We start from the raw sequence: 22,211 nt of genomic DNA on the forward strand, positions 1-22,211 counted from the left end.
GTGATGTAAGTTATACAACACTTACTTTTACATCTCCAAAAATACATCTTTTATTGGAGAAGCCCTTTTGGATTATCATTCTTCTAAAACAAAAAATGACCAAATCCTTAATAGTACAATTCATTTGCCTCTGTTTCATCTTCACCGTTGGATCTGCTCCATCTGGATTGGAGGGATACGCTAGGTTGCAGTGTGACTTGGCTTCTATTTTTCCCCTTCTTCCTCCGGCGAGATCTAGCTAGGGTTACGGCCACCGGCGCTTCCAGAGGTGGGTAGAGATGGCGCAGGGCAGGTGGAAGCCAGTCATATGGATGCGTCGCAAGAGGCTCCGAGACGACGCGCCTACTGAGGCTGAGGCGGAGGCGGTGGTGGGCGAGAGCTTCGACTTCGCCTTCGACAACGAGGCCTTCTCCGACCGGGTGCTGCGGGTAGAGGTCGTCGGCAGCGAGGAGGAAAATGGTGAGTACAGGGCCTCCTGTGTCAGCGCCCTCTGGCCTATTTCGGGTTTTCAGTTCTGTTTGCTTCGTAGGGATTTTATTATTTTTAGCTTCTACTTCGAGCTGTACCCTAGAATTAAAATGCAGCAGATCTGCAGCCATATGTTTGGATGTAGCAGTCAGCACCCTTAGTAGCGCTGGTTTTCAAACTACATCATACTCCCTCCGTCCGGAAATACTCGTCGAAGAAATGGATGTATCTAGACATATTTTAATTCTAGATACATTCATTTTTATCCATTTCTCCGACAAGTATTTCTGGACGGAGGGAGTATCATTCAAATTGAGAATTGCCACTGGGCGACTAAAATGATTTACAATAATTTGTATGTGATGGTTCTGTAGGCTGGTGAGATGCATACTGTTTAAGGGTGCTTAATTGCTTATAAGTGATTCAAGTGTACCCTGACGGTATGCAGCACAATGCTTCAGCCTTGGATTAAGTGATATATATATATATATATATATATATATATATATATATATATATATATATATATATATATATATATGGTGATCAATTTAATTTGTTCACATCTTTCAGAAGAAAAATGAACTGAGGGAAAATTTGTTTGATGGCTAACATCGAATCTGCCAATCGTTATATCTCTAAATGTAACTCCAAGAGGTCCAAGAACAAATACAAGAACAGATTATATACTATGAAATGTGTCATTGACTTGTTGAATGTATACTTGGAACATGAAATGGTTGTTTAATGCAATGAGGATGTGTGGACCGAGGGGCTCCCTGTTCCGCATTTGAGTTCAACATTATTCTGTGCTTTGTTTTTGGTTCGCCTGCATTTCAGTTGTTTTTCATTGAACATTTAATGTATATATTAATATGCCGATAATCACTTACCTTTAAGTAGTACAAATACATGTGGACTGTGGTGCACACAGTATGTCACAGTCCATTGATCAAATAGGTAGGACCTGGTTGCCAGTTTCTTCGTCCGAGCAACATCCTGTTTACAGGCCAATCCTGGCAAGATAACATGCTACTGCTACTTGTTACTTTTGAAGGTATGAGATACTATTTATAATTAGATAAAATAAGACGGGTCTTGTTTTTCACTTTATTACATCGGGTGCAGTTATACAAAACCTACTAACATCCCTGGGGCAACGTTGATGATTACTATACCCACTGACACGGGATCATGCTTATTATGACTTACGCAACCAAATTAGCATCAAGTTTTCGTGATGTTCAGCATTTTGCTCTATTTCTGAAGGTTGACTGAATGAATTCGTGCACATAGAGAACATGGTGCTTCAAATATTTTTGCATATTTCTCTGTATTTATCTGACCCCTTCTTTTGCAGGCGCTGATGGAAAAGGTATTGACTCCTCCTGTACCGTGATGGGTACACCAGTTTTACGAGTCAATACCATACATGTTAGTTCGGCGATTCTTGCTGCAAAAAGTCCTTTCTTTCTCAAGGTAATTCTGATGACCTGAAATAGATTTGTTATATAGTCAGTGGACTTAGCTTTCTGATAAGCTTCATGCTTCTTAGCTTTTCTCAAATGGCATGAAAGAGTCTGATCAGAGACATGCAACACTTACAATTGCTGATTCAGGTAACAGTGTTTAGTGTAGTACAATCTTCATCTTATAACTGATGATTCTAGTTTGCTATTGTTATTTTTTTAATATTGTCGATTTTTTAATTTAAAAGATGACTACTTGTAGAAGTTAAGAAACGATTACTTCTTGTTGAGAGGTGGACTGCTTTGGGGTTTCCTGCCACACTTTTTTTCATGACGAATTTGTTACTCTCCTTTCCCCTATAGACCCTACACTGGATATTTTGTTTTATTATTTGCACACTATAGTTTTAACCAACTGATTCTTGAACACTGGTCATACTACATACTCATCCATGCATAAAAGATAGCTATCGCTTTTCTTTTGTACTCCTCCGTCTCAAAATGTAAGATGTTTTTTTAGGCTAAACTAGCCTAAAAAAACGTCTTACATTTTGAGATGGAGGTAGTACTTTTTTATTTAACTGATAACGGTTGAGATTTATTGAACTGTTTCATTAGACCTTATGCCTCCTTTCCTTTCATTTCATACTTGGAACAGAAGAAAAGGCCTTCATGGCGCTTTTACACTTAATGTATACCGGAAAGTTGACACCAACAACTGAGTCCACTCTTCTGGTTGATATGTTGATGGCCGCGGACAAATTTGAGGTTGTTTCTTGCATGAAGCTTTGTAGTCAGGGGCTCATAGACCTGCCTATGACCCTAGAATCGGCAGTGAGGTGCCTAGATCTCCCATGTACCATTCCATTGGCAGCTGCCATCAAAGAGGCAGCCAAGACCTTCTTTGCTGAAACTTACAAGGAATTCCTGTCAACAAAGTAAGTGATCCCCGTTTGATTCAGATATCTCCTTTTCTTTTTGAGGAAACATTTGGACATTGTTGTTATAAAATTACTATCTTAAGGCATTGCATGGTTTCATCTCATTTCAGGTTCCAAGATGAACTGATGAGGGTCCCTCTTGCTGGAATTCGGGCCATCTTATCAAGGAATCACCTTGGGATTGTATCTGAAGGAGCCGTCTATGAGTTCATGCTTAGGTGGGCCTGTTCACAGTACTCTAATTCAGAAGAAAGACACAAGATTTTGAGTTCACGGTTACTTCCACTAGTCCCACGAGTCCTCAGTATGAACGATTCCATTCTAATTGATCACCCGTCTGGTATAATTAACTTTACTATCAAGCGTGAGAAGTGTTACGGGCTCTTCCCGTTAGGATCGATGCGTTCGCCGCCGTTCCATTGTGCGGGGCGTCGCTTCTACCTCACGGCACGCTGTATGGCGACGGAGCAGCTCCAGATTTTCGGCCTTTCAGTAAATATGCTGGAAGACAAGGGGGCAGTAAGGGGGACAGTAGATTATAAGATTGGGGTAAAGACAAGACCGTCGCTGCAGTTTGTCACCAAGCACATCAGCAGCACCACCACCGATAGTAAGCAACCTGTTGGATGCAGGGTTCCTTGGTCGGAGTTCATCGCTGATGACAGCCCTTACTTCATTGATGACGAACTCCATCTGCAAGTTCACGTGAAGATAACACCACAGCCGGAGTGATGCATGTACTGCCCGCAAGCTTTATGGTCCTCGCTTAAGTCCCTCTTTGTTTCTGTGAGCGAGAGGGGAAGCCCCTGCTATTCTGAAACAGGAAGAAACCTGAAGCGGGCACTCTAGTTATTTGCTAGCATTTGCTCTGCTCTCTTTTGGTGACTGGAATTAATGTCTCATGTAAATATCTAGAATTTCATGCTGGAGGTTTCACCACCTTGCATACTCTTACCAGTCGCAAAACTGTTATGTATGCCCAGAAGGTTATGCTATCATCCTTATAATCTAAGTTATGCTATAGTTTGCGTGCTCTATGGTAATATGAACTTTGGCAACATGTGCCCCTGGGGCGAAATGCTGCTGTGTAGTACAGGTCAATGTTCACAAATCGGGTGCTTTGCTGATGAAGAAAACTTTGTGGCAGTGAAATGTTTGAATGTTTGCTCAGTTAGTCGAGTGTCTAGTTCCTTTACCTGAATGTTATTGTTGTCAGTAGGTTGCCACTTGCCAATGAACCGCAGCTGGAGCAAAGCTTCAGCTGAAAGTCACCTTCAAGATCCATGTTTTTTGCATATATTCTTCAGTTGCTGTTCACCTTTTGGTATCTCAGTACATGGTTGAAACTTCAAAGTGTTGCTGACAGAGCTGGATATTATGTTTGTGCTTCCAGATTTGGTGCAAGTTACTCTGGCATGAATGCTTTCTGTACACAAATCATAGATGCAGTGGAGTAGTTTGTAAAATGGGCTGGGTAGGGATCAGGATATAAAGCTGAGAAGATTTGAAAAAAATGTTGATCCCGATGTCATGCCCAAGCTGAATTAACAGTATCATCGCAAATATGGTGGGGATAAATTGACGTGAAAAAGGTGACATGGAAATGTCATTCTCACCACTCTTTAATGTTTTTTTTGGGGGGGGGGGGGGGGGGGGGGGGCATGAAATAGGAGAGGTAATGACGCCACAAGGGGGCGGCAACATTTTCACTCGGTTCTTTTAAACCAGTGAGTTTATAATGTAAAACCAGAAATAATTTTCTCAATGACAAAGGAATAATTGTGGATGCTTATGTCATGTAAGACTTTGATGCTCCATGCATTCCACTTCCGAAGGATGGTAAGCAGCACTATGGGCCATATGCCCGGATGGAGTCATCATCGGGGAGTCACGATAGAGTTAGGTTCCAAAGGAGGCTGATCTTTGAGCCTGAAACCGAACGGCAAGGTGTTGCCAAATTTCGATGGAGTGCAGGCAGGGGCGGGAGATGTGCTTGATGTCCTCAAAGAGGTGACTGATGTGTGAGGAATCGTTACTTGGAGCGATGTGTTCTATGTTGCATGTTTGCCTTGGAGTTTAACCTGTCATTCTTGACATTTGTTGAAACCATGTCGCCCCAAATTAGGTTAGCGTCGCTGCATCTCACTGTGAGCCCTAGCTCCCGTGTTGCTCTCTTTGGCCGACCAGGGAGCCTTAACCCTGGCGACGCCAAGGGCTCCTTTGACGATGCTACTCCAGAGGCCAGAAGAGAAAATAAGTTTGATAGGGTAGTGGGTACAAATAAAAAGTTCGAGCGAAGGCTTGAGGCGGACCCAATTTTGAATTAATGAAGCCATCAGTCGACCAAGAATTGTAAGATAACAGGATGCCGAGAAACGGCTTACAGCACAACACACGATGGAGCATAAAAATGAATGATTAGCATCACGACTGAGGCCAACCGTCATTTTTAAGGCACATGTACTCCACCCAGTGGCGAAGGACGGAAAAGAATTAAGGTGGGGCGAACTCGTAAGTATTTTTTTTCTTGTACATAAGCAATTCTAACATCATCTTTAATGTCGGGGGTAAATCTATCACGTGAAATGCGAAGTTCTGGATCACTATTTATGTAATCATGACAAAAAAAATAGTTATTCCTTCAATGCCGAGAACCTCAACATTATTTTTGTCAAATCTGTAGTTCACAACACAAAAATGTATTGTCATTACAATTGCACACTACAAGTTGTAAAAAAATGCCGATGCAAAAAAAAAAGTTGTAAAAAATGCTAGAGTTCCAAAATTTAGACAAATTGTATAACTCTTCTCTTTTTCTTTGACTTTGCTAGTCCCTTCCCCTTCCTCTCCATCTTGTGATGGTGATGCACGGTAGGTTTTAGCCGCTACCGATGCGCCGTCTCTCGCTAGATCACAGTCGCAGCCGCTACCGATGTGCCGTCTCTCGTTAAGGATACCCCTATATTGCTTCATCGGACCCGGGGAAATTGCCAAAGCATTTGGCGATTGACAAGTTGGAATATAAAGGACTAGTAAATAAAATCCTAGATAGGAAGTGGGTCGGTCTCAAAATAAATGAGTTGTTAGTTGTAGAATATTACTCTCGTCAAACTTGAACTTAACGAAAAAAGGAAAGGTTCATAGAATTTTCTTCCCCTTCCCCTTTCCCCCAACTAAATCGCCCTAAGACCATTACCATTAATTTGTATTTTCCCATCAACTAGCTAAAATTGATTAACCCTAGGATTATAATCCTTTTTTCTTTTTTCCTCTATGTGTATTTTACATACCACAGTAATTTGCTATAGAGAATTTCTAATTTCTATTAAATCAAAATAAGATAATATAAGATATTATATTATTGCTGGAAAAAATGTTATTTGATTTGATACATTGTGATCCTTAACGTTGATGAATTAAGAAAAACGGAAAGAGAGGGATTCGAACCCTGGGTAAACAAAAGTCTATATAGCAGTTCCAATGCTACGCCTTGAACCGCTCGGCCATCTCTCCTACATAACTTATTATGGAAAATAAACTGAGTGAATAGCGGGTTTTCTTATTCCTGCAGTACAGGTACAACCGCAACCACTCGGGGGTTCCATAGTTCTATTGGAAAAATTCCTTTTGATCTAAGTGGAAGGATACAGGATTTTTTACTAGAAATTGCGCTCGCTATAAAATAAAAGTTTTAATTTGGGTTTTCCCGCAACTAAAGAAAAAGAAAATGGAAGAATTCTTCTTATTGCATAATAAAATAAAAAACCTTAGAATTCCGTTTGCATAAGATACGCTACACCATACTATCGAAATCAAAAATAGGGTATGAGACAATTAATAACTTTGAAAACACGAAATAGTTGATAACATAAGTTGTTGTTCAGAAATAGGAAAGTGGAATGAAATCCAGTCTTAGTCAAATATTTCATATCTCTTCGTGTCCAAGCAGAAGGAAAAGGATACAATTTGAGCTGAGCGGAAAATCCATACCTCTCTTATCCATTTAAAGCATATGGATTTAGAGTAGAGCATATGGATCAATCTATTTATAATTATAAGAATCGAATGTGTTTGTTTTTATGTTATTTTGTGAAGGAATGAAAACAATTCTATATAGAATGGGTTGGGAATTATGCCTAGATCCCGTGTAAATGGAAATTTCATTGATAAGACCTCCTCAATTGTAACCAATATTTTATTGCGAATAATTCCGACAACCTCAGGAGAAAAAAAAGCATTTACTTATTATAGAGATGGTGCGATTTGACTCTTTTTTTTTGCTTTTTTTAGCCCTACCTATACCTCAGTCTTACAAAAAGAGAGGGGGTTGGCATAAAGAGAACCAAATTTGTAAAGCAAACAAACCCACGCTTCGGAAAGGTGAGGCGAACTAACAATTCCTTCCGTAGTGTATCCTCGATTGATGCGGCTTCAGATACTTCAATTGTAGATTTGAGTATTCAGCGAAAGGTTACACCTACAGGATATGGTATGGTATGGATTACAGGCCAATCCTACTCTATTAGTATCCGTAGGCAGCATAGGGGAGAAAAGCACTACACCTAGAAATAGGAATCAACAAGAGAAAAACTTTGTTAGAAATTACCCCTTTCCTGATCGGTATCAGGGCTGGAAAGAATGGTTGGGATAACAAACAACCATCAGGTTTGTACTTTGGATACCCCTATAACCATCAAAGACGCCGCCGCCCGCCATGCTAGATCGCTAGCTAGGTTGCTCCGTTCGTGGAACCTGACGTGCGTCTCCGTTCGTTTCTTTTCTTTAAGAACTACTCCAGTAGTTGCGTCTCTGTTTGTGTGTGATGGTCTCGGTTTGGGTGCTGCAGGCTAAGGCCAACACTATAGACTGCGAACTAGAGAGCGTGAGCCTGTGCTAACTACTTTTTTTGCAGCGAGAGATTACGGGGCTGTTTGGTTCCCAGCCACAGTTTGACGAGCCAAAATTTAGCAGCCACAGTTTAGTTGGCATGTGTTTGGTTTTTGTCACACTTTGGCTTGCCACTTTATTGCCTCTATGGCCCATTTGTCATAGAGACAATTTTTTTGCCAACTTTTGCAAAAGTTCTCAGCCATACTTGTGTGGCTAGCCACACTTTGGCTTACACTGGTCTCCAACCAAATAGACCCTACAACCTGTAGGAGCAACGATTTATCCATAGGCATAAAATACTTTTTTCTCCAAATCAAGGTGTGGCGGCTGCCACACCTTGTCTATTGGGGGTCCTCTCCACAAGTCGTCGCAACACTACTGCTGGGGCCCCTCCCTCCCAAGGTCAAGGGTGACGGCTCATCGGTGGGCATAAAGACACATACAACCAAGCACGAGGATAGAGGATAGCAAACACGATGGACTCATGTGACCACAACAACAGAGACACCTCATAAACCTTGTTGTCGTTCAACACCTACAAGACATGACACCACAAGTATGCACCCCTTACCCTAGTTAACGCCCTAGGGAGTAGGCGACACCGCCAAATGTGAACTAATAGTAGGTTTTCATCAGTGGGAGAGGGACCGGGGGGGGGGGGGGGGGGGGGAATTGACATACACGGTGCTTGCAACACCCGCAAACGTGGCCACTGACGTGGTTGGCTGGGGGTTCATCCTGGTCAGTATTTAGTATCATCTGTCTCTGTCAGGACATGCAACCAACACCCATAGCGTCCCTGGCGACGCCTTGACGCACCAAAAGTCCTTCACCTGAGCAATGAAGCAAATAAGATATCACTACCACTCGCCCTCAACGGTGAGGGAAGGATTGGCAACACGATGAAAACCCTAGTCGCCCTCGAGTTGCCCACATAAGGATGACATGAGGGCCGAACTGTTTTTCACCTTCTGCTTCACTAGCTAGCGAGAGCGTGTTCACTGTACTGTTGATGGATAAATGAAGGCGGACATTTTAGTAAAAAAATTAGTTAATTGTATGTGTGTTATAACGGGGACATCACTTATTCTAATGGCTCAACTCCAATCTTATCTGACATATACCTTACTCCCATTATATTTTAATATAGGAAGTAATTTGATTTGATTGAGTTACTGTAAACGATTTAATTTGATTGCCCGTGTCTGACATGTAGCTAGAATGATTTTTTTTAGGTTAGCTAGAATGATTTAATTTGATTGAGTTAATGCAATTATGTTACCCCACCGATACGGGGCTTGCAAAAGATTTAATTTGATTTGATGAGGTTTGATTTAATGCAAAACATTTATGGGCGGAGAAATGAAAAGAAAGACCTCACCTCCCCTCGTCTCTCCTATCAGTCTCAGCCCAAAACACAGCAGTCCCTTTCCCTTCTCCCTACGCCTCCAGCCCATCTAGCTCGCTCGGATTACGGCCGTCGGCGGCGGCGCTTCCAGAGGTGAGCGGCATGGCGGGGGCGGGGGCGGAGGAGGCGGTGGTGGGCGAGAGCTTCGAGTTCGCCTTTGACAAGGAGGCCTTCTCCGACAAGAAGCTGCGGGTCGAGGTCGTCGGCAGCGACGACGCCGCCACCCGCAAGCGCCGCCGCGAGGACGACAAAAGTGAGCACAGCACCTCCGACAGACCGATCGCATTTCCCCCCTTCTTTGCGCGCAGATTAAACCCCTACGCAACTCGGATCTGGATTCGTCTGATTTTTAGCTCTGTTTGTTCGTTAGGGATTTGTGGGTAGGTAAAGGGGGAGCAAAACAGAGGAGTTGTTTTTCTTAAATAAATAAAAAAGGTTTGGATTTCGAGCTGTACGCCTGTACTCTACTACGATGTAATCCAGGCGACTAATCTGGATGCAGCACATCTGTGGCGAAATATTTGGATGTAGCAGTAGTGTTCAGCAGACTGCATCATACCATTACTAAAAAGATTTAGAATTTATTTTGTAGTATGTGATAGGTCTGCAGGACCGGTGAAATGCGGACTGGTTAAGGGTAGCTATGTGTGATTTGTGTTTCCGTGTCTGTATGTGTGATCCAGGCAGCACAATTCTTCAGACTAGGATCGAAGGAATAAGCTGATCAATTATTTCACATCTGTCACAAGAAAAACGTGATTTGCTTGATTGCTACATTGAATCTGCAGTTGTTATATCTCTGAATGTAGCATCCAAAGGTCCAACACAAGTAAAAGGACAGATTCATCAAAACTGTTATTTCTGGAATGCATACATGGATATGATGAAATATATTTAGTTTTTTTTTTTTGCAAATAAGAAATATATTTAGTTAGGAGGTGTGGAGTGAGGAGCTCCCTAAGTCTCTAGAACTCTCTGTTCCACATTTCATCTCAATTTCTGTTGTTTTTGCATTGATACATTTACAGTCGATATTATTCTGCTCATAATCACTTTTAGTTAGTACGAACACTTGTGGACTGTCGTACGCACCTGTAATGTTGGTACAGTACTAGCACAGTCCATTGGTCAACTATGTAGTGTACTTAGTTGACTATTTTTTCATAAACGAGCAACATATGTACATTTACGACCCAGTCCTAGCGAGATACCATGCTACTGCTTCTAGTTGGTTGGGAGGTATGGAATACTGATTAATTAGATAAAAGAAGATAACATTGCAAGACTTAGTCTGGTTTTTGTCACTTGAGTGCAAGTTGAACAAAATTCTAATAGGATCCCTGTGGTAACTTTTGTGAATACTTCACTCGCCGACATACGAGTGTGCTTATTATGCTTGATGCAGCTCAATATGCGTCCAGTTTTTTATATGTTCAACATTTTGTCGCTTTTCTAAAGGTTGATTAAATGAATGTGCGACATAGAGAACATGTTGTTCCAAATATTTGAACAGCAAAACGTCTAGTAATTTCGTTAAAAACCTTCCACTCCCCTAATTTTGCACACTTTCTCTGTATTTATCTGACATTGGTATTTTGCAGGTGATGAAGGAGAATGTGTCGATTCTTCTTCTATAGTGATGGCTGCACCAATTTTACGAGTTACTACCATGAATATCAATTCGGCGATTCTTGCTGTAAAAAGTCCTTTCTTTTTCAAGGTAATTTTGATGACATTCTGAAATGCATTTTTTCTATAGCCACTTTACTTAGCTTTCTGATAAACTCAATGCTTCTTAGCTTTTCTCAAACGGCATGAAAGAGTCTGACAAGGGACAGGCAACACTTCGAATCGCTGATTCAGGTAAGAGCGTACAATGTACTCTTAGATTCTTCATCTTATAATTGATGATTCTAGTTTGCTACTGTGATTATATTGTCGATTTCTGTATATTTTTTAATGGTTACTTGTGTGTTTGTGCTTGGGGGTGGGGGGGGGGGGGGGCTGGCACACTTATTTTTAGGTTGATTATGAATTGGTCATCCTCATCGACCTACAGACCACACCTACAAAATGGATTCTCGATTCTTTGTGTATTATAGTTTTTCGAGTTGATTACTGAAAGTCGATGGTCATACTTAAATGATCATGCAGGCATAAAAATAGCTAGCCCCTTTCCTTTGTGATCCTTTATTTAATGTTACTTTTTGAGATTTATTAAACTGTTCCATTTATCCTAATTCCTTCTTGCTCTCATTTCTTACTGGGAACAGAGGAAAATGCCTTCATGGAGCTTTTGTACTTTATGTATAGTGGAAAGTTGACTCCAACAACTGAGCCCACTCATCTGGTTGATATCTTGATGGCCGCTGACAAATTTGAGGTCGTTTCTTGCATTAAGCTTTGCGGTCAGCAGCTCACAAGCTTGCCTATGACCCCAGAATCTGCAGTGCTGTGCCTAGATCTACCATACTCCATTTCAATGGCACCTGCCCTGGCAGAGGCAGCCAAGAAATTCTTTGCTGAAAGATACAAGGATTTCCTGTCAACAAAGTGAGTAATCCCATTGGATTGAGATACCCCTTTCTTTTCCTTTGTTAGTAAGCATGTCGACATTCTTGTAACAAAATAATTATGTCAACTAAGTGATCCCCATTTCGTTTTGTTGCATTTCAGGTTACAAGACGAACTGATGAGGATCCCTCTTGCAGGGATCGTAGCCATCTTATCAAGGAATGACCTCGGGGTTTTACCTGAAGAAGCCGTCTATGACTTTGTGCTCAGGTGGGCTGATTCGCAGTACCCAAATCCAGAAGAAAGACGCAAGATCTTGAGTTCACAGTTACTTCCACTAGTACCACTAGTGCGAAGTAGGGTCAGAACCATTGTACTCGATTAGCCGTCTTGTATAATCAACTTCAGTCTAGAGTTGATTATCTTGTGTGTGATAGACCCTGTAGGGCTGTAGGCTGGTGAGATACATAGTACTGCTTAAGGGTAGTTATGTGTGATTCGTGTACCGTGTTGTTGCCGGTTATGAGCTGTTATGTTTGCTTGTTTGTCCTGCTATGCTGCAAAGTCGCTGAACTGTTAACGTCTTTGTCGGAAGTTGGCTGATACCTCTGTAAATCGACGGAGTGTAATCCTTAGAATCTATATTAGGTTATTCATGATAATCTCTGGACATTTTAGTACATACTTCCTGGCAGCCGATCAATTTTTCTTGCCAATCTGTGCTCCCTGGAAACAGGAACTTCAGCAATGTGTGACCCCGGGACTGAATGCTGCTGCATAGTTCAATGTTGACAAAGTCTGTTGCTCTGCAACATATTTTGCCTTCTATGTCAAATGAATATTGAATAGTACTCCCTCCGTTCCATATCATATTAGTTGTTGCTGATTTAGTACAAAGTTGTTCCATATTAGTTGTTGCTGATTTAGTACAAAGTTGTTTCATATTATTTGTCGTTGATTTAGTACAAAGTTGTTCCATATTAGTCGTCGGCGCGCGGAGCTTTCGCCCGGACACATGTCAGCACCACCAAGAGGAGTCCCAGGCACCACCTCGACTGTCAACTTGTCCACCCCAGATTTGGGCACTGCCAGAGCAGGCCTGAGCCTCCCGCCACTACATCCATAGTCGCCCACACGACCAAAAGATGGAGCCACCACCGCCACCATGAAGCCTGTCGGAAAGCCAATCGTGAAGCCCGCCGTTCGGGGCTGCCGCCACGGCATCCATGCCCCTGAGCATCGCCGACCATCCACGTCACAACCACCCGACCACGGTAGTAAGAGTGAAAGGGACAACCTTTCACTCCTAGCCCGACATCAGCCATCGGGTTTGGGTCGGCACCTCCACGGTAGGAGGCGCCCACGCCTGTGTCCCCAACCACTCCCAGTGGACCGGGGGGGGAGGGGGGAGGGGGGGGGGACAACCCAGTGACTATCGACGGCCACAGCCAAGCATGCTCGAACGTCACCATGTCCGCGGTCATTGGCGTCGATCCGTATGATGACACAGCAACGCCCCGAGAGCAACCCCTGGACCGACGGCCCAAATGCACCAAGCAAGAAGGGCACATCGTGAAGGCGTGGACCAGGTCAACCCCCGTTACCTGTGCACCGTCATACATCGTCCACCACCAGGACCCAGATCCGCATCGCCCGTCGAAGACGTCATCCACCCGGATCACACCGTCGCCCAACCAAAGCAGCTGTGTCGTCCCATCACCTCCGACAAACACCTCCCGGACCGTACTTGACCTCACCTACCCGGAGTACCAACTTCGATTTGTCTCGGGCCCAGATCTGGTCCGCCCGAGCACAAACCGTAGGACAAGGCCATCCCGATGAGCAAGCGCACGCCATCGGCCCGTACCCAGGAGAAGAGAGACCACCGCCGTGCCGCGCCGGTGCTGACCACCTGTGCACCCACCACGAGCACCTACCACCATGCCGAACCAAGGCCACTAAGAGCCTAACCAGAGACAGTAGCCACCGACAGGAGAGCTCCTACCCGAGGGCCCCACGCCACCCGAGGCGAGGCAGCCAGATCTGGGACTGCCAAATCGGGCACCAGGGCAGCCCCGGGCGCGCCCCGACAGCCCACCACGCAGCACCAGAGACCCCAGCGGGCGCGAGGCACGCGCCAGCTCCCACCGCAGATGCCCTTGGTCGCGCCCCGCCGCCACAAGCCGGAGGCCTCCTGCCCATGCCAGAGGACACCTGCCCAGGGAGAAAGAGATCCCGCCGCCACCGTCGCCGACCGGGTTTTGCCCGGCGGCGCGCCTCGGTGGCGGCGAGGGGAGGAGGGGTTGGAGCTATGGCGGCTAGGGTCCCCCCCGGTCCGTGCGGGCGCATCGCGGGAGGGAACGAGGGGAAATGGGGGGACCCAGGTATCTCGATCATAACAAAAATTACTTTGAGATTTCGAGACCCTCATCGCTCCCCGCCGGCCGCCGGAATGGGCATGTGGAAGTGGATGCTCGGCAGGAAGGCGAAGCACGACCACAAGGCGGGATCGTCCTCTGCATCGTCGGGCAGCACCGCCGTGCACTCCACCTCGCCGCCAACATTATCCATCTCCCCTCCAGCAGCCCCTCCACGCTTCTGGCCGTACGTGAAGGTGAAGATATGCCGACGCTACTGGGAGACCGGCACCCCACTGTCGTGGTTCGATGCCCACCTCCCCAACGGGTGGCATCTGAGCCCAAATCAGGTGCCGATCCTCGCTATCCCGGCGTCCGGCCACACCTGCCTCGTAGAGATCAACTGCCCGCAGGCTCGTATCCTGCACCACCTCCTCGCCGACCGCAGGTACGATGTGGACACTTGGTTTCAAGACGAGCACAACATGCGTCGGCAAAAGAACCATAGCCCACCCCGTGAGCCGCGCGCGCACGCACCGAGCCCACCCAAAGCACGCGCCGTGACGCCGACTCCCTTCCCCTCCCCGTCCCCACCACCACCGCCGCGTCCAACCATGACCGCCGAAGACGAGGAAGTGGCTGGTGCATGCCATGATGGAGGACTCCAAGAGGGAGTTCAAGCGCAAGCAGGAGGAGTGTGAGGGCCTAGAGGAGATGATGGCGTTGTCGGCCGCAGGCGATGTCTATGTCCCCGAGCTTGACGTGAAGGAGGAGGTGATGGAGGACCGGTTGTCCACCTCGGAGTGGAACACGGCCTTGTACGGGCAGTCATGGTCATGGACGACCACAGTGCTATGCAGCCCGCCCTCACCACCACCGACAGTGCCGCCGGCCTCATGGGCGCCGTGGTCACCACCCCCACCACCATCACATCCAGCCCCGCAATGGCAGCCACAGGAGGCGCCCGCCCCAACTTGGCAGGTGTCGGGGGAAGGGAGGGGGGGGGGGGGAGACCACCTCTCGTCGCAGCCGCCCTACATCAGCCTCATCATGGATGACGAGGACGGCGACATCGTAGGCGGACACGACGACGGCAGGCATATCTACCCTTTTCTGTTATTTTTGTTAATTTCAAATATAACTAATGTGCGGACGTGACTTTCTAATAAAATTTTAAAAATAGTTCATGAATTACAAAAAAGTTTATTGATTCATAAAAAGTTTGCTGATCCGAAAAATGTTTGTGAATTTTTAAAAAAATCCACCAATTTTGAATGAAATGTTCGCCGATTCAAAAGAAAATGCTTAAAAACCGTTCACAATATAGAAAAATGTTCACAATTTTAGAAAAATGTTTGTAAATAGTAACAAATGTTCACGATTTTTAGAAATGTTCCCATATTTATAAAAAATGTTCACGAATGATCGAAAGTATGTAGTTAAACAGTAATGCTTCTGAGTTTTTGTGACTATATACCCGCTTGAATTTTGAAGAATTATCTGCCAGGCTGGATTGGAATATTATAGTATGTTTAAAAAAACGTTTCTTGAAATTCAGAATAATTCTTTGAGTTGCCAAGTTTTTTGACAACCACGCCATTTTTTCGAAAATGTGAACATTGCTTCAAATTGTGAATAAAATTAAAAAAAACATTTTCTTGCATTTGTGAACAAGTTTTTAAAATCATACGATAAGATGTGAACAAAATATGGTTATCGTCGTTGAAGATTATGATTTTTTTTCTTCTGTTGCAGCGCACCACCCCTTTTCTATATATAATTAAATCAGTCGGCCTCTTGTTTGACTAGGTTTGGCAGAGAAATTAATCCTCTGTCAGGTCTTGCTTGATCTGTTTATTAAGCTGGCTGGATCCGGCGTCGGTGCTGCTGCTGCCACGCTTCCTGCTCTGCTCACGCGACGTCTCCACCATCTCCTCCATCATGGGAGTCAGGTACGGCCGGGCCTTTTTCGCCGACTGCAGCTCCACCGCCGAGGCGCGCTGCTGCACGTGCGAGCTCATGCCAGCCATCAGGCATGCGCGCCCCGTCTGCTGGTACTCCCGCCGGTCCCCCACGCGGGCGCTCAGGTCGCGCAGCTCCTCCTTGATCGCCTCACACGTGGGATCATCTCCCGCCATGTTAGGGTCTCTCTACTGATCTCACGAATCACTTACAGATACAAGGATTTGGGTAGCTAGATTACATGAACAAGCAAGAACAAGGGGATTGAGGAGGAGAGCCAGAGGTGGGAGAGGAAGCCGCCGTGCCGTTTCAGTCGTGATCCAACTGGATGACCTGCTCGATCCACCCTTTCAAGTATTTGTAGTCGCTGGCTCCATGGCCTGGATGCTAGGCCCGACCCTCTCATGCCGGCCCACGGCCCACCCGTGGAGGGTTGCTAACACGCCATCCCAGGCGCCGACCGCTCCACCGCCTTTAGCCGGGAGTCCAGTATCCGCGCCGCGCCGGCGTGTTGCCCTCCTTCAGCTGCCTCCCGTGCGGCCGCGATGTCTTGGGCCGTGGCAAGGCGGACGCGCTCCCGCTCCACCTCCATGCACGGAGGCGACATGTCGGTCAGCTCCAGCGGCCTCTGGATCACCGCCGCGGGTGCGGCGGCGTTTGCGGCCTGCCCTGTCGCGGCGTCCTTGTAGCCGCAGGTCACCTTGATCAGGCGGGTGACCGACTCCGCAGGTCGGGCTCTCGACACGTACACCAGCACCAAGAAGCGCCTCTCCTCGTCCTCGTAGAGCTCTCCGACGTCGATGGAGGCGGCGCGGCCCTCGGCGTCCACGTGGTTGCCGTAGCAGCCCGACTTGACTTCCTGGACGTGCACGCCTCGGTGCAGGCACGTGACGGCGATGCGCGCCTCCTGCACGGCGACCGACAGGAGCCCGCCGATGCACTGCGCGAACGAGTCCTGGATCGCCGCCTGGTTCCCGACGAAGGAGAAGGTGCCGCCCGTGGCCTGCGCGATGGTGTGCAATGCCGCGACGTCGTGGTTGGCGCCGAAGCCGAACGTGTGGATCGGCCCGGGCCGGCTACCAGCGAGCACGAACAAAGGCGGCACAAGGTCCATGTACCTCTTTGCCCTGAGGCGCGAGTCCTGGCCGTCGGAGAGAAGGATCATGCTGGCGACGGAGTTCTTGTGCCGGCGGCCGACGAGCACCTGGGCGCCCACACGGAGGCCCTCGCCGATGTTGGTGCCCGACTCAACAACAAGGGAGTCCACCGCGAGCTTCGCCGAGGCCTTGCCCGCGTCCGACATGCGCGCGAGGCAGGTCAAGCGGGCCGCCCGACCCGAGAAGGACACGACGGAGAGGCGATCGGCGGGGCCGAGTTGATCGACGACGAAGGCCATGGCCTGTTTCAGCAGCGCCGGCTTTTGGCCCTTCGAAAAGGTGCGATGGCACCCGGGTTCCCCGACACCCCCTTATCCAAGCCGTTCCTCGATCTGAAGATTCGTGCAGTGTCATAGCCAGCAGCAGACCACATGCGGTGTCAGGTTAATTAAGCACTGAGACATACAGGGCAGGCCCTAGGCTTTTGGAAACAGTATGCATGCAGGGTGTCACCGCGGTAGGCCTGGCAGGAGGCCAGGCGGGCCATCATAGGGCGGTGCAGTGACGCAGCTGGCAGGGTTCCCCATGCCCAAAATTGTTTAACTTTCTTTTTACATCAAGTTACCCACCCCATCACGTCTTGCATAAACAAATGAAAAAACGCCATGGCCCATAAAGTAAGCGGTCATAAGCTTTGACGTGGAGTTAGTCTAAAGAAAACCTGGAGTTCGTCTTTGGTTCTGGTACGGAGACCAAGGGTATTATCTAGGGTACATTGTCTTTTTTAAATAAACTTTCCACAGTTCACATCTCTGATGAATCACCACGTGCTAAAAATACTGCAAAAAAAAAAACGTGCTAAAAATATGGGTCCACCAAGCTTAAAAGTAATTATAGATCTAACGGTTATATTTAATTGATCTGTCACATTAAGAGTCGGATGTTTCTGATTAATGTGGGAATTTCTAGAATATTTCTCTATATTTGACCTGTATTTTCCTTTTTTAGGTGTGTATTTTTCTTTTAGTAGATAATAAAAATAGATATGTTAAGACGCATCTGTACAAGGTTCACGATTCAAAATAGGAAAGATTAACATGGAAGCGGACAACAACTCTACATGATCCTTCAATTTATTTATGTCTGCACCAATGTTTGTTAATGATAGCAGTGGCGGGGCCAGGATGAAAACCTTGTGATGTCAAGCTTTTCCAATGATTTTTTTTGTACAAAATGAAACAAGAACAGAAAATGCCATACTTTATTGCGGACATATTTATGGTAGCAGTCCTTTGTGATCATGCATATTTTGATCTGTACACATGATGGCATGGTACTAGAGTGGAATACACCGGTTTCAACATAAGTTACTATTGAGACAATGATAGAAAAATTTGTCGCCTATTCAGTTCTGCAGATCAGACTTGATATATTTTATTATGAAGAATGCAATTCTTATTTATAAATAAAAACAATAGCTTACTCCCTAATATTGCTACAGAAAAAAAGTGATACATAAGGAAGAATATCACAGTGTTGGCAGACAAAACTTACAAATAAAAATGGAAAAGTGGAGGCCTTGCCCTGGTGTTGGATCGGATACAGAGTGCCGACTAGTATAGGAGTATTGATCAACACGATAGATAATACATGTGCGGTTGCGGGTGGGTTGTTCGCGGCTCGCCGGACGGCCAGAGGTCGCGGTTCCTCACGTCTCACGGCCAGATCAGAGATCGCCAGCTCCGGGCGAGGCGACGGACGGGAAGACATTGCAGTGCGGCGGTTGTCCACGGCCATTCAAGAGAATGCAGTAGTTGGAGAAGTTGAAGGAGATCGCGTGATTTCGGGATCAACCGATCCGGTTCGTTCAGGTAAGTGATTTTGGACTTCTATATGGCCCAACCACTTGTTACCCAAATAGATAGTAGATGATAGATGGGTCTGTTTCACAAGAGAAGAAAAAAGGATGATAGATGGGTCAGTGTAGACGTGCAGTCAAATTCCATTTTTTGTTCGTTCACCAGCGTGGTATGCGTACCTGGGGTTCAACGACCTACGAAAATCCTGTGTTGTCAACCGACAGCACAGGCATAACGTGGCTTCGCCACTGAATGATAGGCACATAATGCCACGGACCCTTAGAAAAAACGCTACCAGTAGAACATGTTTTAACTACTGTCATGGTCCAATGGTGTGCCTGGAATACCTTGCAAGATGTACCTCAAGGTGTACCCGGAACAACTTGCAAGTAGATGTACCTCATGGTGTGCCCGGAACATGTTGGAAGTAAATGTTGTTGGGAAACGTAGCAGAAATTCAAAATTTTCTACGCATCACCAAGATCAATCTATGGAGTAATCTAGCAACGAGGGGAAGGGGAGTGCATCTACATACCCTTGTAGATCGCGATGCGGAAGCGTTGCAAGAACGCGGATGAGGGAGTCGTACTCGTAGCGATTCAGATCGCGGTTGAATCCGATCTAAGCGCCGAACCACGGCGCCTCCGCGTTCAACACACGTGCAGCCCGGTGACGTCTCCCATGCCTTGATCCAGCAAGGAGAGAGGGAGAGGTTGGGGAAGACTCCATCCAGCAGCAGCACGACGACGTGGTGGTGATGGAGGAGCGTGGCCATCCCGCAGGGCTTCGCCAAGCACCGCGGGAGAGGAGGAGGAGGGAGAGGGGTAGGGCTGCGCGAAGAGAGAGAGAGGTTCTCGTGTGTTGGGCTGCCCCTTTGCCTCCACTATATATAGGGGGAGAGGGAGGGCTGCGCCCCCACCTAGGGTTCCCTCCCCAGGGGTGGCGGCAGCCCCAATCCCATCTAGGGTGGCGGCCAAGAGGGGGGAGAGGGGGGGCGCCACTAGGGTGGGCCTTAAGGCCCATCTGGACCTAGGGTTTGCCCCCTCCCACTCTCCCATGCGCCTTGGGCCTTGGTGGGGGGCGCACCAGCCCACCTGGGGCTGGTCCCCTCCCACACTTGGCCCACGCAGCCTTCTGGGGCTGGTGGCCCCACTTGATGGACCCCCGGGACCCTCCCGGTGGTCCCGATACATTACCGATATCACCCGAAACTTTTCCGGTGACCAAAACAGGACTTCCCATATATAAATCTTTACCTCCGGACCATTCCGGAACTCCTCGTGATGTCCGGGATCTCATCCGGGACTCCGAACAACATTCGGTAACCACGTACAAACTTTCCCTATAACCCTAGCGTCATCGAACCTTAAGTGTGTAGACCCTACGGGTTCGGGAACCATGCAGACATGACCGAGACATTCTCCGGTCAATAACCAACAGCGGGATCTGGATACCCATGTTGGCTCCCACATGTTCCACGATGATCTCATCGGATGAACCACGATGTCGGGGATTCAATCAATCCCGTATTCAATTCCCTTTGTCTATCGGTATGCTACTTGCCCGAGATTCGATCGTCGGTATCTCGATACCTTGTTCAATCTCGTTACCGGCAAGTCTCTTTACTCGTTCCGTAACTCACATCATCCCGTGATCAACTCCTTGGTCACATTGTGCACATATGATGATGTCCTACCGAGTGGGCCCAGAGATACCTCTCCGTTTACATGGAGTGACAAATCCCAGTCTCGATTCGTGCCAACCCAACAGACACTTTCAGAGATACCTGTAGTGCACCTTTATAGTCACCCAGTTACGTTGTGACATTTGGTACATCTAAAGCATTCTTACGGTATCCGGGAGTTGCACAATCTCATGGTCTAAGGAAATGATACTTGACATTAGAAAAGCTCTGAGCAAACGAACTACACGATCTTGTGCTAGGCTTAGGATTGGGTCTTGTCCATCACATCATTCTTCTAATGATGTGATCCCGTTATCAACGACATCCAATGTCCATGGTCAGGAAACCGTAACCATCTATTGATCAACGAGCTAGTCAACTAGAGGCTTACTAGGGACATGGTGTTGTCTATGTATCCACACATGTATCTGAGTTTCCTACCAATACAATTCTAGCATGGATAATAAACGATTATCATGAACAAGGAAATATAATAATAACCTATTTATTATTGCCTCTAGGGCATATTTCCAACAAATGTACCTCACATATTATGTGGACCAAGTGCACTCCGCCTACCTATACCTACGCCCGGCAGTACTAGGTATTGGTGTATGATGAACTGCAAAAAAAGCGATATCATGTGCATGGTACAAAGAGTTTTTGGCTTCCATAGTCCAGGTTAGTACACTGTTGGCTTCCATAGTGCAGGTTAGTACAAGTTTTTGGCTACTCTATATGGAGTCCTAAGCGTCATCTCGTCATCCGCCCACGAGCTTAGTGGCGGGGACAGGCCTAGGGAAACTATGGCTATAGCCCTAGACCTGGAAACAATACCCTTTGTAATTCCTTAGAAAGTACATAAAATCATGAAAGTTCATCTCTCATGCTAGGCCCCAGGCGTAATCCACTGCTAGCTTCGTCACTGCACGGGCCCACACGCCAGCCTCCCAGCCACCCTTGGGCGCGTTCATTTTTATGGTTGATTGTACCAAGTTCAAGTATGCCTGATTATACCAAGTACAAGTATATAGTTGTCCATTCAATGTACCAGGTACATATACGACTAAATGTATCAGGTACAATTATATGATTGTGCACTCAATGTATCAGGTACATGTATGATACAATCTACCAGGTACAAACGGTTGTTTACTTAATGTACCAGGTCAAGTATGCCTGAATGTATCAGGTACAAGTATGCATTGTCCACTTAATGTACCAGGTACAAGAGTAGCCTTGTGGCGGCCGAGTGTACCAAGTCCAATTATTGTGCGCTAACTAGGTACATGTATGTTTGTGATGGGTTAATGTACTCACTATCGCTACAAAAGCATCAATCTCATCGCACCATTCCAAGTTGGGTTCTCATCCTGATGTTAGGGAAGGAGACAAGCTTGTGTTGGCGACATATGTGGGTGCACAATGGGAGTTGTCCGTGTTCGACGTGAACGGATGCGAGAAGCTCGTGAATGTTCTCGGGGAAGTGTCCGAAGAAGGTACCGCGGACGCATGTGTTGCTCGATGCTCGTAGAAAAAAAATCTTTTCCATTTTTTATTGA

The 22,211-nt window shown here is 46.5% G+C and overlaps 3 protein-coding genes across 3 annotated transcripts; 2 read left to right on the forward strand and 1 right to left on the reverse strand.

The window, feature by feature from the left end:
* The first annotated feature begins 160 nt into the window (after positions 1 to 160).
* Positions 161 to 3,901, forward strand: LOC123122593 (BTB/POZ domain-containing protein POB1). Its single transcript, XM_044542816.1, has 5 exons — positions 161 to 459; positions 1,829 to 1,947; positions 2,024 to 2,087; positions 2,596 to 2,875; positions 2,989 to 3,901. Exons 1-5 carry the CDS (start codon positions 279 to 281, stop codon positions 3,608 to 3,610), a joined length of 1,266 nt encoding a protein of 421 aa, XP_044398751.1. The 5' UTR covers positions 161 to 278; the 3' UTR covers positions 3,611 to 3,901.
* A 5,237-nt stretch (positions 3,902 to 9,138) lies between these two features.
* Positions 9,139 to 12,393, forward strand: LOC123122594 (BTB/POZ domain-containing protein At2g46260). Its single transcript, XM_044542817.1, has 5 exons — positions 9,139 to 9,429; positions 10,778 to 10,896; positions 10,976 to 11,039; positions 11,450 to 11,729; positions 11,853 to 12,393. Exons 1-5 carry the CDS (start codon positions 9,279 to 9,281, stop codon positions 12,073 to 12,075), a joined length of 837 nt encoding a protein of 278 aa, XP_044398752.1. The 5' UTR covers positions 9,139 to 9,278; the 3' UTR covers positions 12,076 to 12,393.
* A 4,042-nt stretch (positions 12,394 to 16,435) lies between these two features.
* LOC123125429 (E3 ubiquitin-protein ligase WAV3-like) lies at positions 16,436 to 19,035 on the reverse strand. Its single transcript, XM_044545922.1, has one exon. The coding sequence runs from the start codon at positions 17,403 to 17,405 to the stop codon at positions 16,446 to 16,448; it is 960 nt and encodes a 319-aa protein (XP_044401857.1). The 5' UTR covers positions 17,406 to 19,035; the 3' UTR covers positions 16,436 to 16,445.
* Positions 19,036 to 22,211: the final 3,176 nt, after the last annotated feature.

This window comes from Triticum aestivum, chromosome 5D (genome assembly GCF_018294505.1).
Source record: "Triticum aestivum cultivar Chinese Spring chromosome 5D, IWGSC CS RefSeq v2.1, whole genome shotgun sequence".
Lineage (NCBI taxonomy): Eukaryota > Viridiplantae > Streptophyta > Magnoliopsida > Poales > Poaceae > Triticum > Triticum aestivum.

Bases quoted from the DNA above. Each gene is read 5' to 3' on its own strand.
- LOC123122593 (XM_044542816.1), top strand. From the start codon at position 279: ATGGCGCAGGGCAGGTGGAAGCCAGTCATATGGATGCGTCGCAAGAGG. The intron at 460-1,828 runs GTGAGTACAGGG...CTTCTTTTGCAG, and splicing joins CGGCAGCGAGGAGGAAAATG to GCGCTGATGGAAAAGGTATT. The intron at 2,876-2,988 runs GTAAGTGATCCC...ATCTCATTTCAG, and splicing joins AAGGAATTCCTGTCAACAAA to GTTCCAAGATGAACTGATGA.
- LOC123122594 (XM_044542817.1), top strand. From the start codon at position 9,279: ATGGCGGGGGCGGGGGCGGAGGAGGCGGTGGTGGGCGAGAGCTTCGAG. The intron at 10,897-10,975 runs GTAATTTTGATG...AATGCTTCTTAG, and splicing joins AAAGTCCTTTCTTTTTCAAG to CTTTTCTCAAACGGCATGAA. The intron at 11,040-11,449 runs GTAAGAGCGTAC...TACTGGGAACAG, and splicing joins ACTTCGAATCGCTGATTCAG to AGGAAAATGCCTTCATGGAG.
- LOC123125429 (XM_044545922.1), bottom strand. From the start codon at position 17,405: ATGGCCTTCGTCGTCGATCAACTCGGCCCCGCCGATCGCCTCTCCGTC.